The 14,011-nt window shown below is 52.0% G+C and overlaps 1 protein-coding gene across 4 annotated transcripts in view; it reads right to left on the reverse strand.

Annotated features, from left to right (window-relative positions):
• Window positions 1-258: 258 nt before the first annotated feature.
• MROH6 (maestro heat like repeat family member 6) overlaps window positions 259-14,011 on the reverse strand; it is a 37,368-nt gene continuing 23,615 nt past the window's right edge. The window contains exons 2-17 of one of the 4 annotated variants that reach the window (XM_074202965.1): window positions 13,226-13,656; window positions 12,947-13,081; window positions 10,887-11,762; window positions 10,367-10,522; window positions 9,647-9,801; window positions 8,460-8,637; window positions 7,948-8,120; window positions 7,709-7,846; window positions 7,312-7,426; window positions 6,856-6,999; window positions 5,942-6,121; window positions 5,703-5,858; window positions 4,869-4,988; window positions 3,997-4,099; window positions 2,715-2,780; window positions 259-2,168 (exon numbers count right to left, since the gene is read on the reverse strand). In XM_074202965.1, the coding sequence (XP_074059066.1) occupies window positions 1,930-2,168; window positions 2,715-2,780; window positions 3,997-4,099; window positions 4,869-4,988; window positions 5,703-5,858; window positions 5,942-6,121; window positions 6,856-6,999; window positions 7,312-7,426; window positions 7,709-7,846; window positions 7,948-8,120; window positions 8,460-8,637; window positions 9,647-9,801; window positions 10,367-10,522; window positions 10,887-11,177 (2,214 nt within the window). In that variant the 5' untranslated portion in view covers window positions 11,178-11,762; window positions 12,947-13,081; window positions 13,226-13,656 and the 3' untranslated portion in view covers window positions 259-1,929. The other 3 variants (XM_074202964.1, XM_074202966.1, XM_074202968.1) reach the window with 3 other exon arrangements.

Genomic DNA, 14,011 nt, shown 5'->3' on the forward strand with positions numbered 1-14,011 from the left:
TCCATCTCAGGCTCTGTGCTAAGGGATTTACAACAACCCTTTGACCTATGGAGGGTTTCTAACCACTCTCCCACCAGATAGGTCAAGTAGACTTAATTTCTAACTGCCTCCTTACTTCCATACACAGGATCAAAACCCTCATTTAATCATAACTGAAAAATAAAATAATTATCCCTAATTTCCTGAAAGTTATGTTTGCTTCATAGAATCTCCCAGCTCCCTTTAGTCCATCCATTGAATGAATGAATGAATCAAACAATCAGTGAAAAAGTATTTATTAAGTACAGTATCCTAGAGGATCAGAGATACAAACACAAAAGTGAGACAGGCCCTGCCCTTCAGAAATCTATTATATTTTACAAGGGGGAGACCTCTCTAGTCAGGCAGTGGTGGTCATAGAAGGACATTTTTGGTCAGAGAAGGCACAAAGCTGGGAAGGAGAACAGGGCAGCCAACTGAACCCCTTTTCAGAAGCCATGGCTATAGATCTGATCACAGTTTCCCAGAGCAATAGGCCTCCAATAGAGAAAAATTTGGGTGATGGGACAGAATTGGGAGAGTCTGAAGTGGGGTCCTTCCAAGACAGCAGGGGAGTCATAATGAAAAGGCACATTCAGGTCTAGGGGGTGCTCTCGATTCAGGAGAAATTTATCTGGCAGTGCCTGGCCCTGAGCCCATGGGCTCTTACTTACGTATTTACTCTTTCTTCATTCATTCACCAGACTTCTATATCATAATCATATAATAATACTAAAAGTTCCCACTGACATGGCTATGCCCATGATATGGGGAATGCAAGCATTCTTCTCATATTCCCTCATAGAGGAGGGGAGGATGCTGAGTTCTGGGAAGGAGGGATAGGGGCAAAAATGAATAAGATGGAGGTCCTGGCCTCAAAGAGCTTCCAGTTTAAGAGGCAAGGCACATCAACAGAGAGATAAAACTCATCTAAATACTACCAGTCAAGAGTTTGTCTATAAAGTGCCAGATCAGACAGAGGGAAAGAAACTTGGCCTCATGTTTATCTTCCTGGTCTTGGCTCATGGTGGGAGTCCCTAGGGTGCCTGGTGCCCCAGGCTGAAGGGCACTGCTACCAAGGAGGGATGGCAGCTCTCACTGTTTCTATAGTTTCAGGATTTACAAAGCACTTGGCTGCCAACAACCCTCCGTCCAAGAGACAGGGGCTACTGTCTCCATTTTACAAATGAGGTATCAGAAAAAGGTCATGCTGCTAGTTCTGGCAGAGCGGGGACTAGAACCCAGGTCTTTCTCCTTCATCTCAGTCTTTCTGCCATGTCCTATAGACTACTTTGAAGGGAGTAAGAAGACAGAGGACAAGGATTGGGTACAGGAAAAATGGAGAGTTTGCAATATGAGGTAGCATTTGGTTTTCCTGTGGTCTCTCCTTGTCTTTGCCTCCAGCCTTCATCTTCACTAAGAAGAGAGGGGATGCCCTCATGCCTCCTCTTTGGAACCCCCCAATCTCAGGGTCAATGAAAAAGTCATAGAAAGGGGAAACCCCTCCACTTGGGAAAGGGGGGAAACTAAGGAGAGGGAATGTCCACTTCCCCTAAAGAGGACAACATATCCAGCTTGGGTCACAGGCTGCTTTCAATAAGAGGTGATGGATTACTGGCTTGTATGACCTTGTGGGGCAGGGTAATCATGAGAAAGTCTGAGAAACAGCCCTAAGCTATCTCTGACCATTCTAAAGACTTCACATCAAAGATTCAAGCTTCCAAGGGCTCTACCATTCCCCTAGGAACAAGCTCTCAGGAAGATGTACCTGAGAAAGCTTCTCCCTATGAAGTGTTTAAGGAATACATCTCCATGTCCAGGTTGTGAATACCCAGCTGAGGTCTGGGTAAGAGCAAGGGACCTCGTTTGCTTGACTGAACAAGTGCTCTCCAAACAGAGCTAGGAGGCAGCTCAGACTGGTGCCCCACACCCCCATAGGCCAGCCCGGCTCCTGGGCTTGAAGGGGCTGTCCTCATAGATGGGTCTCTCTCGATCTTGATGGTGACCCCAGCAGCAAAACAGCTGCCAAGGGGAGAAGCTGCTACGTTGGGGGGAGTCCTGGTCCCTACACACTAGCCGTACTTGGTGCATGGTGATGTGAGAGACATCTCGAATGCAAGGCTCAGCATCCCACTGCATTTCCCCAAGATCTGCGGTGGGAAAGTGGGAGGAAGGTGGGTTGTTAGATCCCTGGAAAGTCCAGGTCCTCAGCTTTTCTCCCTTCCAATCAGTCTCCCTGCCATTCTAGCCTGACCTGCTTTCTCCACACTTACCTGCTTTAGAACTTAAATCTCCTCTCCAGAGAGATCTCCTGTGTAACCACACTTGCCCAGGGGCCTCTCAGTCATCCTTTCTACTGCCAGCATTTAGTTCCATCTATATTTCTGTCCTTGTCTCTCTGTGTGTCTGTGTGTGTGTGTGTGTGTGTGTCTGTCTGTCTGTCTGTCTGTCCGGTGCTGGCTATCTTCCATCTCCCCCTCAGACAGGATCCCTGACATCAAGGCCCATCAGAGAAGAGATATCAGAAACCAGTGTCCACTTGTCCTACATGCACCACAGCAAAGACAGGACATTCTGCACCTCACTCTGGTTTTTTACACCCAAGAACCACCCTGCCACACCTCCTCGTTGCCATAGTAATAAACTTCCCTCTTCATGAACCCTAAGTCTCAACATGTCTAGGGTCCCTTTCCTACCATGCAGCAATGAGTCCACCAGGCCAGGGCTGACACAGTCGGGGTCCATGTGATAGATCAGAAACCCTGAAACCAAAGAGTTTGCATCATCAGCCCCACCCCACCCCAACCTCTAGTTCTGAATAGGACAAACCTCTATCAAAGGTCTCTGGGGCTATGCCTTTTATCATGGAGGAAGAGGAAGTTCCAAATAGGAAACACAATTAATTCCATTGAGGAAGAAAAGGATTGTCTACATTCGGCAAACTTGCTGATAAACATATTTTAAAAAGAATCACAGGAGATGAGAAAGTTTGAATGGGTTACAGTAATAGGGCAAGAAGGATGGATGGATGCTGATGAGATTTTTGAATTGATAAAAGTTTATGCAAAACAAAAAAGTTTTGTGTACAAAATGTCTGGCTTATGGGTCATATGAAGCCCTAGAAATCATTTGGTCTGGTATCGCCATGGCAACCACAGGCAGGATATGAAATTCAATAAATTTAGGAGCTTTATAGGGATGAATTAATTAAATATTGGACAAAATATAGCAAGCTACTTTTTTTTGATAATTTTCTATGTCTGTCAAATGATGTTATAATTATCCAAATGGTCCTTGGCAGAAAAAAGGTTCTCCATCTCTAATGTAGAAGATAGGAAGGGTTATTGCCAGAGGAAATAAAGCTGATGAAAAATGTCAATGATAACAAAAGGTGAATGGAACAATAATAACAGGGAGGGGAGAGTGGAAAGACCTACCTAACTCTTACTCTGCTTCAGAATTCTTTACCTAGGAAATGACTGGCAGACTAGGCAGGACTAAAGAAAACACACAATTAATTGTAAATTGAAACCTAAATGAAGAGACAAAGAGCACCTAGCTACCTTGGATGTTGTGACATCTTGAGACCTGAATGAATCTACTAGTCCCAAAGAAGAGTTAGGATAACTCTTCTCATTCTTTTGCCCAAAATGAGAGACCATATGGGATGGGATACTACATATGACTTCAGTTTTTTTTTAATATACTTTAGTTTTATGGAATTTTTTTCCTTTCTTTCATTCTTACTTTACATAAGGGACAGTGCTCTGAGAGAGCAGGAAGAACAAGAAACAAAATAATGGAAATTCTTTTTTAAGAAAAGAAAAAAATCATATTGAGGTATGCTGGAGAACAGATGGCCCTGTGAAAAGGAATTCTCAGTAAGCTCCCACCCAAGCCCCACCTCCAGGGAATAGAGTTGAGTCAGGATTCCTGGGGCTGGTCACCTGGAAGAATGACTGACTACATAGAGCTTACCTATGAACATGGCTGCTACCCGGCGAATGGGCACCTGCAGACTCCTCAGGTAACCTTGGGCCTGGTTCAAGAAAACAGAGGCTCTACCAGGGTACCACTGCACCTGAGTACAAAGAGAGGCAATGTCTACACTAGGATGAAGGTCTCAGGGCCACATGGGGAAGGACCATAGACCCACTGAGGAAAACAACTGAGAAGCCCATGACTTTATTCATCCCAGTTTTAGGAAGAACACGAATGACCACAGAAGAGGTCTGGTTCCTGCTACCTCTCTGGGTTCTAGAAGGGTGACCAGCTCTGCTGAAAGAGGCTATTCACCAGAGACACTTCATTTTTCCTCTGTGTGTGACCTAAGGACAACGTATTATCTTTGCTGAAAGAAACTCCCCATCATGGCACAGGAATAGTGAACCTGTAGTTTCAATGATAGAGGGAACTTTTTAGCTTAAAGATCTCTCTACTGAGACAAGTTAGCACCTTCTCTGCACTTTATGGACTCAGAATTGCCTAAAGTTAAGTGACTTGACCAAGGTCACACAGTCAGCCTATGCTGGAGGTAAGACTTCAACTTTGATCTTCCTCCCTCTGAGATTGGCTCTCTGTCCATTAGCTGGTAATGGCTCCATCTCTCTCTCTCTATGAATGGTCACTTGTAAGGAGAGGGATTGTCATTGCCATGTAAGAGATTGTAAAGCTTATCTACCCAGGCATTCATTCAATAGTTTACCTGTTGCTTCTTCTAGTTTGCATTTGAAGCTGGGGGAGAACAGTAAGTACCAGTGTGGAGGTGATAAGGAGGGAAACAGGAGCTAGGGATTTGGGGGGGGGGGGGTAAGTCTCTCAATCGAAAATCTCCTGGAGCCCCCACTGACCAGTCGCTTGCAGGTGCGGCTTAGAGCCTCTGGGCTGTCATAGTGAACCATGGCTGAGATCTCCTCCAAGAGCCTCCAGCGCAGGAATTGGTCACAACGAGCTAAAGTCCATTCTGCACTCTGGGAAGAAGGGGACAGATGCTGGGTTAGGGTATAGTCAAGTCACAGGTCTGAAAGGAAATGGAAGACTTGGGGGGGGGGGACAGGAGAGTCAAACCCAGGGACCCGACCCTCCTAGTATTGGGAGACAGGACCCATTTCCTTGAATCAATTTATATAACCGCCCTTGGCTCCTGAGTCCCTTGACTCTGTAGAGAGCCAGGAGAGAAAAGGAAGATTGGAGTGTGAGGTTAAGGAAAGAGAATCTAAACTAAAAGGCAGAAGGCTACACACTAGTCACTGTCACCTTAGGAAAGACAAAAAAAAATCTAGGAAAAAAAAAATTTTTTTAAATCTAGGGATGGAGACTTTCTTCACCTCCTGGAGATGGGAAACCCAAGAGGGGAGATCTGGGGATCTGGGGCTTCCGAGGGGCCCTGGGTCTGGGCCCACCTCGGGGCCGCCTGGCCTTCTCCCCCTCCCTCCTAGATCTCTAGCTTCCCTCGAGGCGGCCCAGCCCGTGTGTCTGTCTGTGCGTCTGTCTGTGCACCGGCTGCGGGTCCCTCCGGATCACGCCGGGCCCGTCTGTCTCCCACAGAGCCGGGCCCAGCGTAGGCTGGGGGCGCCCAGCTCTGGAGGCCAAGGGGAGGGTTCTGGACTGGGGGCCCCTCGGGGCGCCGGGGGTGGGGGCGAGGGGCTCCACGGGACCTGGGGTGGGGGCGGGGCGGCTCGGACCTCGGCGGCGTCCAGGCTCGGGTCCTGCAGGCGCAGCAGCAGGGTCACCAGGCTGCCCAGCACCAGCTCGCGCACCGCCCTCGTGCGCCGCGGGGCGCAGCCGCCCACCAGGGTGCCCACGAGCCCGATGGCCGAGGCGCGGACCGCGTCCTGCTCCTGCAGGGGAGGAGAGCGCGCTGGGGGCGGGCGGGGGGCCGCGGGGGCCCGGCGCCGGCCCTCCCGTGCCCGGCCCCACTCACGTGGTCCAGCAGGGGCCTCAGGCGCGAGCCCAGGCGGGCGCACTTGGCGCTCACCCGCGCCCGAGCCCCGGGCCTCAGCAGCAGCCGCCGCAGCGCGCCCAGCGCCGCCCCGACCAGCCGCGTGTCCGCCTCGCCCAGCGCGCGCAGCAGGGCCCGGAGCAGCGTCCCCACGTGCCGCGCCTGCAGAGCCGGGCGTCAGGGCTGCGGGCGCCCCGGGAGGTCCCCGGGCCCGGCCCCGCCCCGTCCCCCGGGCCCGGCCCCGTCCCCCGGGCCCGGCCCCGTCCCCCGGGCCCGGCCCCGTCCCCCGGGCCCGGCCCCGTCCCCCGGGCCCGGCCCCGTCCCCCCGGGCCCGGCCCCGTCCCCCGGGCCCGGCCCCGTCCCCCGGGCCCGGCCCCTCTCTGTCCTCCCGGGCCCGGCCCCGCCCCCGCCCCGTCCTCCCCGGGCCCGGCCCCGCCCCCGCCCCGTCCTCCCCGGGCCCGGCCCCGCCCCGTCCTCCCCGTCCCCTGGGCCCGGCCCCGCCCCGTCCTCCCCGTCCTCCGGGCCCGGCCCCGCCCCGTCCTCCGGGCCCGGCCCTTCTCTGTCCTCCCGGGCCCGGCCCCGCCCCGTCCTCCGGGCCCAGCCCCGCCCCGTCCTCTCTACCCTCCCCGTCCCCCGGGCCCGGCCCCGCCCCGTCCTCCGGGCCCGGCCCCTCTCTGTCCTCCCGGGCCCGGCCCCGCCCCGTCCTCCCCGGCCCGGCCCCGCCCCGTCCTCCCCGGCCCGGCCCCCACCCGTCCTCCCCGGCCCGGCCCCCACCCGTCCTCCCCGGCCCGGCCCCTCTCTGTCCTCCCGGGCCCGGCCCCGCCCCGTCCTCCCCGGCCCGGCCCCCACCCGTCCTCTCTATCCTCCCTGTCCTCCCGGGCCCGGCCCCGCCTCACCCGTCTGCGGTTCAGGGCCAGGTGGCCCAGGCCCAGGAGGCCGAGCCAGCGCACGGTGGGCTCGGGGTCAGCCTGCCAGGAGGTCAGACGCTGCACTATGGCTTCATCCCTCAACAGCCTTGTGGCCGGCTGACTCTGAAGAAGCTGAGGAATCGGGGTGGGGTCACTGGGGAAATGCGTACCTCCGGGTGGGTGGGAAGACCCTGGGGTAGGAAGGGCCGGCTTCCCCTCCCGCTTCCCTGTCAGCCCGGGGTCGTGAATGGAGGAGACCCTCCTCATCTGTCTGCACTCCAGCGGGGGCCCCAGCGGCCGGAGACCCTTATCTGGGAGAAACCCGAGGCCCTGCGCAGGTCACACAGCAAGTCCTGCGTGGAGCAGAGTGGAGACACCCAGGCCCTGCCCACCCCCACAGTCGTGGTGAAACGGGGCAGAGAGACGAAGAGAGGTCTCACTCACCCCGGTGAAGAAGGCCATCGCCGTCAGGCGGCGAGCTTGATCTGTGCTTTGAAGCCCCGGGAGTAGGTCTGCAAAGAGTCCACGCAGGTGGTGGTCAGCATGAGCCACCAGGGCACTTGGGGGGACACAGGAAGGGGAGAGGATGAGGCAGAGCCGAGGAAGGAACTGAAGACTCTCCCCACCTTCCTTCTGCCCCATCGCCCCCTGATTCACCACAGTGCCCTCTTATCAGCCAGCTCCCATTCAGTACTTGGTCCTGGTCAATCTGAAGAACTAGGAAGATCCCGGGACTACCACCCCTTCAGCTGTTTCCTCATGACCCCCATCCCAGGACCCCATAATATCTAGTCTTCCTACCCCCCCCCACCCCGGGGCTTCTGTCCCCATATGCTCAGACCTGGCCAGCAGGAGGACACCCTCCAGATGGGTCCCAGATCCTATGAGGCGCCTCCAGCCCCCACTCTGCTCCATGCAGGTCACCACCATTCGGCCTCCATCCCCATTGAGCAGGGCCTTCAAAGCTTCCACGGCACAGCTGAAGGAAGGAGAAATGAGGACCAGGAGTGGGGGGGGGGTCACCAACTGCCTCCACTTTACCCCTACTGCCCCTTCCCCCACCTCTCATATTGTTCTCACCTAGCATGGTTGGGGGGAGGACCCGGGACTTTGACTTGAACCTGGGGGGAATGGGCACAGGAGGCCAGTTGATGCAGGTGGGTTACCAGAGCAATAAGCACTTGGGGGTAGAAGCCCCTCGTAGCAGCCACACATCCAGACACTGCCAGCATCTCTCCCAGTGCTCTTGTGGCCTACAGAGACACATGAGAGGTTCCTGGGTATGCACCTGAGACACTGCTCAAACTTAACTGGGACATTCCTGGGTCATACTTCTGAAATACACACGAGAGACGGGCCACAGACAATCCTCTTCAGATAGGTCTGGGGCACACACCTCACATTTATCAAAGCACTGACACCCTTGAACCAGTCCAGTCCGTAACCCCTTGCCTGGGTTTCTGCCTTCCTTCCTCCAACCAGACTCCTAACTTCCAGATGTTCATCCTCTGGCCCTCACATAAGGATTCAAACTCTGTCCCCCAACCCCTTCCCTCCCTCCTCCAAGCTACCCAGATTAGAACTTTACTCACAGCCAATGCCTGGATTTGAGGCTTGGCTCCCTGGGGACTCAGGCCAGGGCTGGAGCCGGGGCTGGGGTCAGCGCCCTGGATCTGGGGGGGACCCTTCACCTCTTGCAACAGGTGCACCAGGACCAGCCCGTTCACCCTCTGATTCCTGCTCAGGCCCCGCCACAACTCAGCTGCTGCACTGTGGATAAAGGACAGATGAAGAAAATGGCAGGGTCTGGGTGGATGGAGGTCCCAGGGTGAGGACTGGGGAGAGGAACTCAGAATCCTGGGATGGAGTGTCAAGGACTGGGAGAAAACCAGACTCTGGGAGCTCCCATTGGAAGACACGTTGGCCCATGAGAGGAGCCATGAATCTAAGAAGAGATCCTGGGCTTAAAGGGATCCCCAGATTTAGGGGAGATACCTTTCTTTGTATATTTCCTTGTGTACCCTTGCCCAGTATTAAATAAATGCCTGTTGACTGACTGAGCCCCTGGACTTGGGGGAGACCCCTGGAAGTAAGGGGATTTGGAAACTTAAGCACTAGAGTGTGGGAGATTCTGGGGGGGGGATAAGTAAAGGAAACCTTGGACCTGATAGGAGGCCATAGGACTGGGATGGATCTTTGAATTTAGGGAAGCCTGAGGATGAGAACTGGACTTAGAGGAGATCCAAAGAACAGAGGACCCAGGAAATGAAAGACTAGAAACTAGTGGGGCAGATCTTAAGGGAAAGACCCTAGCATTGAAGGGACTTTGAGGGGGGTTACCTAGACTGTGTGGGGGAGTTTAGGGTGACAGGAGGAAACCTTGGGAGTCAGGGCACCAAGGGTCTGATGAAGGGAAGGAATGTGGGGACTGAAACCACAGAATGAAAGGAGACCATGGTAACTGAGAGGAAACTCTCCCCAGTTCTGACACCAGCCTTTCTCTGCCATGATAAATGGGGTTCATGACCCAGGGACCTATGACCAAGCAGGCAAGAAGCCCAGAATCTTGGTTCCAAGCCCAGCCTGGTTTGTGGGTGTTGGAATGCAGCGCAGGTACTAATTAGGGTTGGGCACTAATTAGGAGTTAGGTGGTGAGTGCCAATTGATCTCCCCAGAGCAGACACAACAACCCTCAAAGAGGAGGAAGGGGAGGGTAGCTGGGGATGCTAGGATACCTGGGTCCTGTGCTGCCCAGGGGCAAGCGGGGGGTGCCCAATACCTGTCACAAGGCAGAGAGTGAGACAGCAGGGTCTGGACCACCTCATGTGTGTGTTCTGCAGCCAATGAGCAAAGTGCCCTTAGGGCCACTCTCCTTGCCCTACCTTCCAAGAGCTGAGCCATCTGTCCATGTAGTCCCCGGACCACCTCCCGTACCTGGAAAGGAAATGTGAGCTTACTCTCAGGGTTCACTGAGATCTCCTCCCTCCAGCCTCTCCTTGAGCACCCTCAGTGACAGTCAGCTCCTGAGCTGCCCATTCCACTTTTGGAACACTCATCGCTGGATAGATTTGGATCAAATTGGGTTCAAATCCGCCTTCTTGTTCTTCCCACTGTTCCTTGCTGTGTCCTCTGAGTAGAATAAAGTCAAACAAATTTAATTCCAAATCCACAGGAAAGTTCTGGAGACATTTGAAGGGGCCTTGCCTTTTTTTTTTAAGGATGGATGAATGATTTAGAATGAAATGGCTTCTATAAGCTGTGATGTCGTTCTCTGACATTCTATTTTGTTGTTCTAATGTTCTATGTTGTTGGATCCTAGGCTTCTAAGAGTCAAATTCTGGGAACCCAGGAGCTGATAGAGGGGCAAGAGGAAGGGGATAGGGAAAATCAGGGGCTGGGCTCTGGGAGGAGTCAAGGAAAAGGGAATCAGGGGAGAGATCCGGCTGGAAGAAGGTAACTGTAGAAGGCTGAGGGACTGGGCTTACAAAGGGGTGCTGACCTTTTCTGGGAGCTGTCCACCCTGAGTCTCCTCCAAGGCTGAGGAGAGACTGAAGGCCAAGGCCTGGGTCCCTGAGATGCCAGCATCCTCAAGGCAGACCACAGTTTGAACAGCAAAATCTGCCAAGGAACCAGGGACCAGAAGGCACTGTGGATGCTGGATGAGGAGAGAGGGGAAACAGAGAGAAGTATAAGAGTAAAAAGCCTTCATCCAATAGCCTCTCCATCCTTTTTGCTTTAGTTTCCTTCTAAACTCTGGGGTCTTTGGTGTCTGTCCCTTAGCTATCCCTCAACCCACACCCCTAGAAGGCCTTCTCTTTTCCAATTCGTGCCCTTCATCCCTCTCATCCCAACCTCCCTCTAACCTTTTAGCACCTCCAGCTTTCTTGAAGATCTCTCTCATTACCACCAATCTCCTGCTTCTTCCACATGCCTCCATCTCTCCCTCCTTCCATCTGCTCACCTACCATGTGTAACCTGGGTTGGGATCTACCTATCCTCTTCCCCAATTTCCCCAATACCTGTTCAGGCTCCCAGGGCTGGGGTTCAGGATCTGAACTAGAAGCCCTTGGAGATTGGGGCTCGTTCTGCAGCACCCCAGAGGCAGTATCAGGTTCCAAACTCTCTGTTCTTGGTGCAGTGACTGGTTCAGTGGGGTTCTCATGCTCCTGGGAAGACTGCCCCTGACTGGGTCCAGTTCCCTCTCGGCTGATCTGGATCTCCTCAGCCAATGCAGCCAGAGTAAGGGCTCCCAGGGGCCCTGCAGGGACCCTGTGGGCTCCTCCAGCCCATCCCCGCCTCCCTCTAGCCATCTCAAGCCCTGAGGCACCAATCTTGGTGCACAGCCCTTCCCCCCCAAGACAAGCACTGACGGTACCTCACAGGTGTGGGAAATCTGTCCACCCAGCTCGCACCTGCTGAGACTCACCCTGACGCCTACCAAAGCCAGGTGTGGCTGCAGGTGCAGGTGTGTCTAAGCGTGTGCTGGGGAGGAGCTAGTATACAGGCATGAGCATCCTCCCTAGGTCCAAAGATAAGTAGTTATTTTCTCTCCTCCCTCTTCACTTCCAGGAGACAATATTCATTTAGGATCCCTTACTTTTGACCTACCCATTCAGGGTCCCTACCCAAGAGATTTAAGGATCCTAGGAGCCTAAGATTTAGAACGAAGGGACCTTAGGGATCCAACCTCATCATTATATAGATGAGAAACCGAAAGTGGTGAAGTCGGGAGGAGCAGAGGAAACTCAAGGTTACCAGTGGGACCCAAGGTTACCTTTCCCATCACAGGGATCAATGGCCAAGGACCTCAAGTCTGAGATGATGAGATAATGTGACCCCCTCCGGGTTGCTTTTGAGCTGAAGATGGTCTCCTGAAGAGAAGCTAATTCACCACCCTGGAAGAGATGCTGAAAAGCAGTCTGAGGTCTGTTTCTCAAAAGGTAGTTGTTTATTCTCAGGCTGAACAAAGAAGTTACTGGAATTTGGTCAGATTCTGTTTGATAGTTCACAGAATTCAGGGCAGGGAAGCAGGGAACCCTGCCCAGCACTAGGTGCAAGGCAGGAAGAATGTTGGTTTAACAACCCTGGACCAGCCCTGGAAGGAAGCCTTGGAGGAAGGATGGGAGGAAGGACAGACTCCAAGGCTGCCTGAAGACGGGTTATTTATTGCTACTATTATGAGCCCAAGAGGCAGGGCAGGATCTTTCTATTGGCTGACCAGGCTGAGTCCAGGGAACCTGGCAAGCTGTTGAAACAGTTGTTTCAAAACAGTTGGGCCGTACATGCCAACTTGTTGGATTACTGACCTCATTTCAAACTGTTCTGTGAAGAAAACATTTTTGTTGAAGCACACTATGTTCACTTTTTAAAACTTTTGTGTCTCTCTTATAATATTTCTTTGCCCCTTAGTTCTAATTCTTCTTTCACAACATGCCTAATATGGAAATATGTTAAACACATATGAACAGGTACAACCTATAGCACTGCCATGGAAGTAGGGAGAGAAAAAAGGGCGATAGAAAAATGTGGAACTCATAAATTTGCAAATGGATGAATATTGAAAAACTATTATTGCTTGTAATTGGAAAATATTTTTTTAAAAAAAGAGGGAAGAGGACAGCTAGGCACGTGGATAGAGCACTGGCCCTGAAGTCAGGAGGACCTCAGTTCAAATTCGGCCTCAGACACTCAATAATTACCTAGCAGTGTGACTTTGGGCAAGTCACCTTATGCAAAAACCAGATAGATAGATAGATAGATAGATAGATAAAAAGGGGAAATTTATTTTTTTAAATGTTGGTTGTTCAGTCATTTTCAATTATGTCTGATTCACCGTGACCCCATTTGAGACTTTCTTGGCAAAGATTCTGTAGTGGTTTTGCCGTTATCTTTTCCAGATTCCTCACTTTACAGAGGAGAAACTGAAGCAAATAGGGTTAAGTGACTTGTTGAGGGTCACACAGTGTCTGAAACCAATTCAGGTCTTTCTAACTCCAGACCCAGCAGTCTTAATATAACTGTGTCCCAAGAAAGTGAACAACAGAGTAAAGAGGTTGCTATTTATTTCACATTTAAGTACCTTCAGTCTTTTCCAGTTTCTCATTATCCCTCCTGGGCTGGAGCGCCAAGGAACCTTGGCAAGGAACAGTGGAAGTTTGGGAAGCAGCATTATAAAGATATACTCTCTGGTTCTCAAAATGAGAGAGGTTGCTTTCTAGGGAGATGATAGAAGACAAAAGGAAGTCAAAAGTATTGCTTTCAAAACAAGACAGTGATGGCTAGGACTTTGTCCAGAGTCACAGAACTTTCAAAGTCAGGTCCTCTGCCTCAAAATCCAGGCCCATGTATAAACATGTACCTGTGTGTGGTGTCTGTAGGCCTTGACCCTGTGGGAATGGGGAGCTGAGAGACCCACTGGCTTTCCCTGGAGAAATAAAAATCATAGAAGCTCAGAATAGGAAGGAATCTTCTAGTCTTACCCATATCAAAACAGAAATGAAAGGAAAACTATGAAACCCTCACTAGGTAATAGACAGTATGTTGAGTGGGTAGGAGACAAATACAAACAAGAGAGGCAATTCAGAGCTTATATTAGAATGGGGGGGGAAAGACAGCAAGAATCCCCTCTTTGGTCCTCCTAATGAGTGGTTGCCATCTAAATCCTCCTCAGTGAAGACTTCCATAGATGCCAGAGCTCACTGCATCCCTAGGGCTGTCCTTCCTGCTTCCAAACAGCTTGAATAGTTCAGGGGTAGAAATCTGCCAAAAATCTGCTCCTAGTTCTTCCTCCTAGGACCAAAAGCAGAGCAAGTCCTTGTAACAGTCCTTCAAATGCTTAAAGACAGATTCCCTTTGTCCTCCCACATGTACACTCTAGGGGAGATGGAAATTTGGAGCAGGACTGTATGTCTTAGGAATGCTTTTTCTGGACATTGGCCACTTGTCTCCCCCAAACTAACCACAGTGTTTTCACATTAGCCTTCACTCTTTCTCCCTCCTACCTTGAGGGTATATGACATAATAGAGAAGTAGAGGGATAAAAGGATGATCCAGGAATGGCTACTATTGTTTAGTATTGTTCTTGACTCATTTTGGGATTTTTCTTGGCAGAATAGCAGTTTGCCACTTCCTTTTCCAGCTCATT

The sequence above is a fragment of the Macrotis lagotis genome, chromosome X (genome assembly GCF_037893015.1).
Source record: "Macrotis lagotis isolate mMagLag1 chromosome X, bilby.v1.9.chrom.fasta, whole genome shotgun sequence".
In the NCBI taxonomy this organism is placed as follows: Eukaryota; Metazoa; Chordata; class Mammalia; order Peramelemorphia; family Peramelidae; genus Macrotis; species Macrotis lagotis.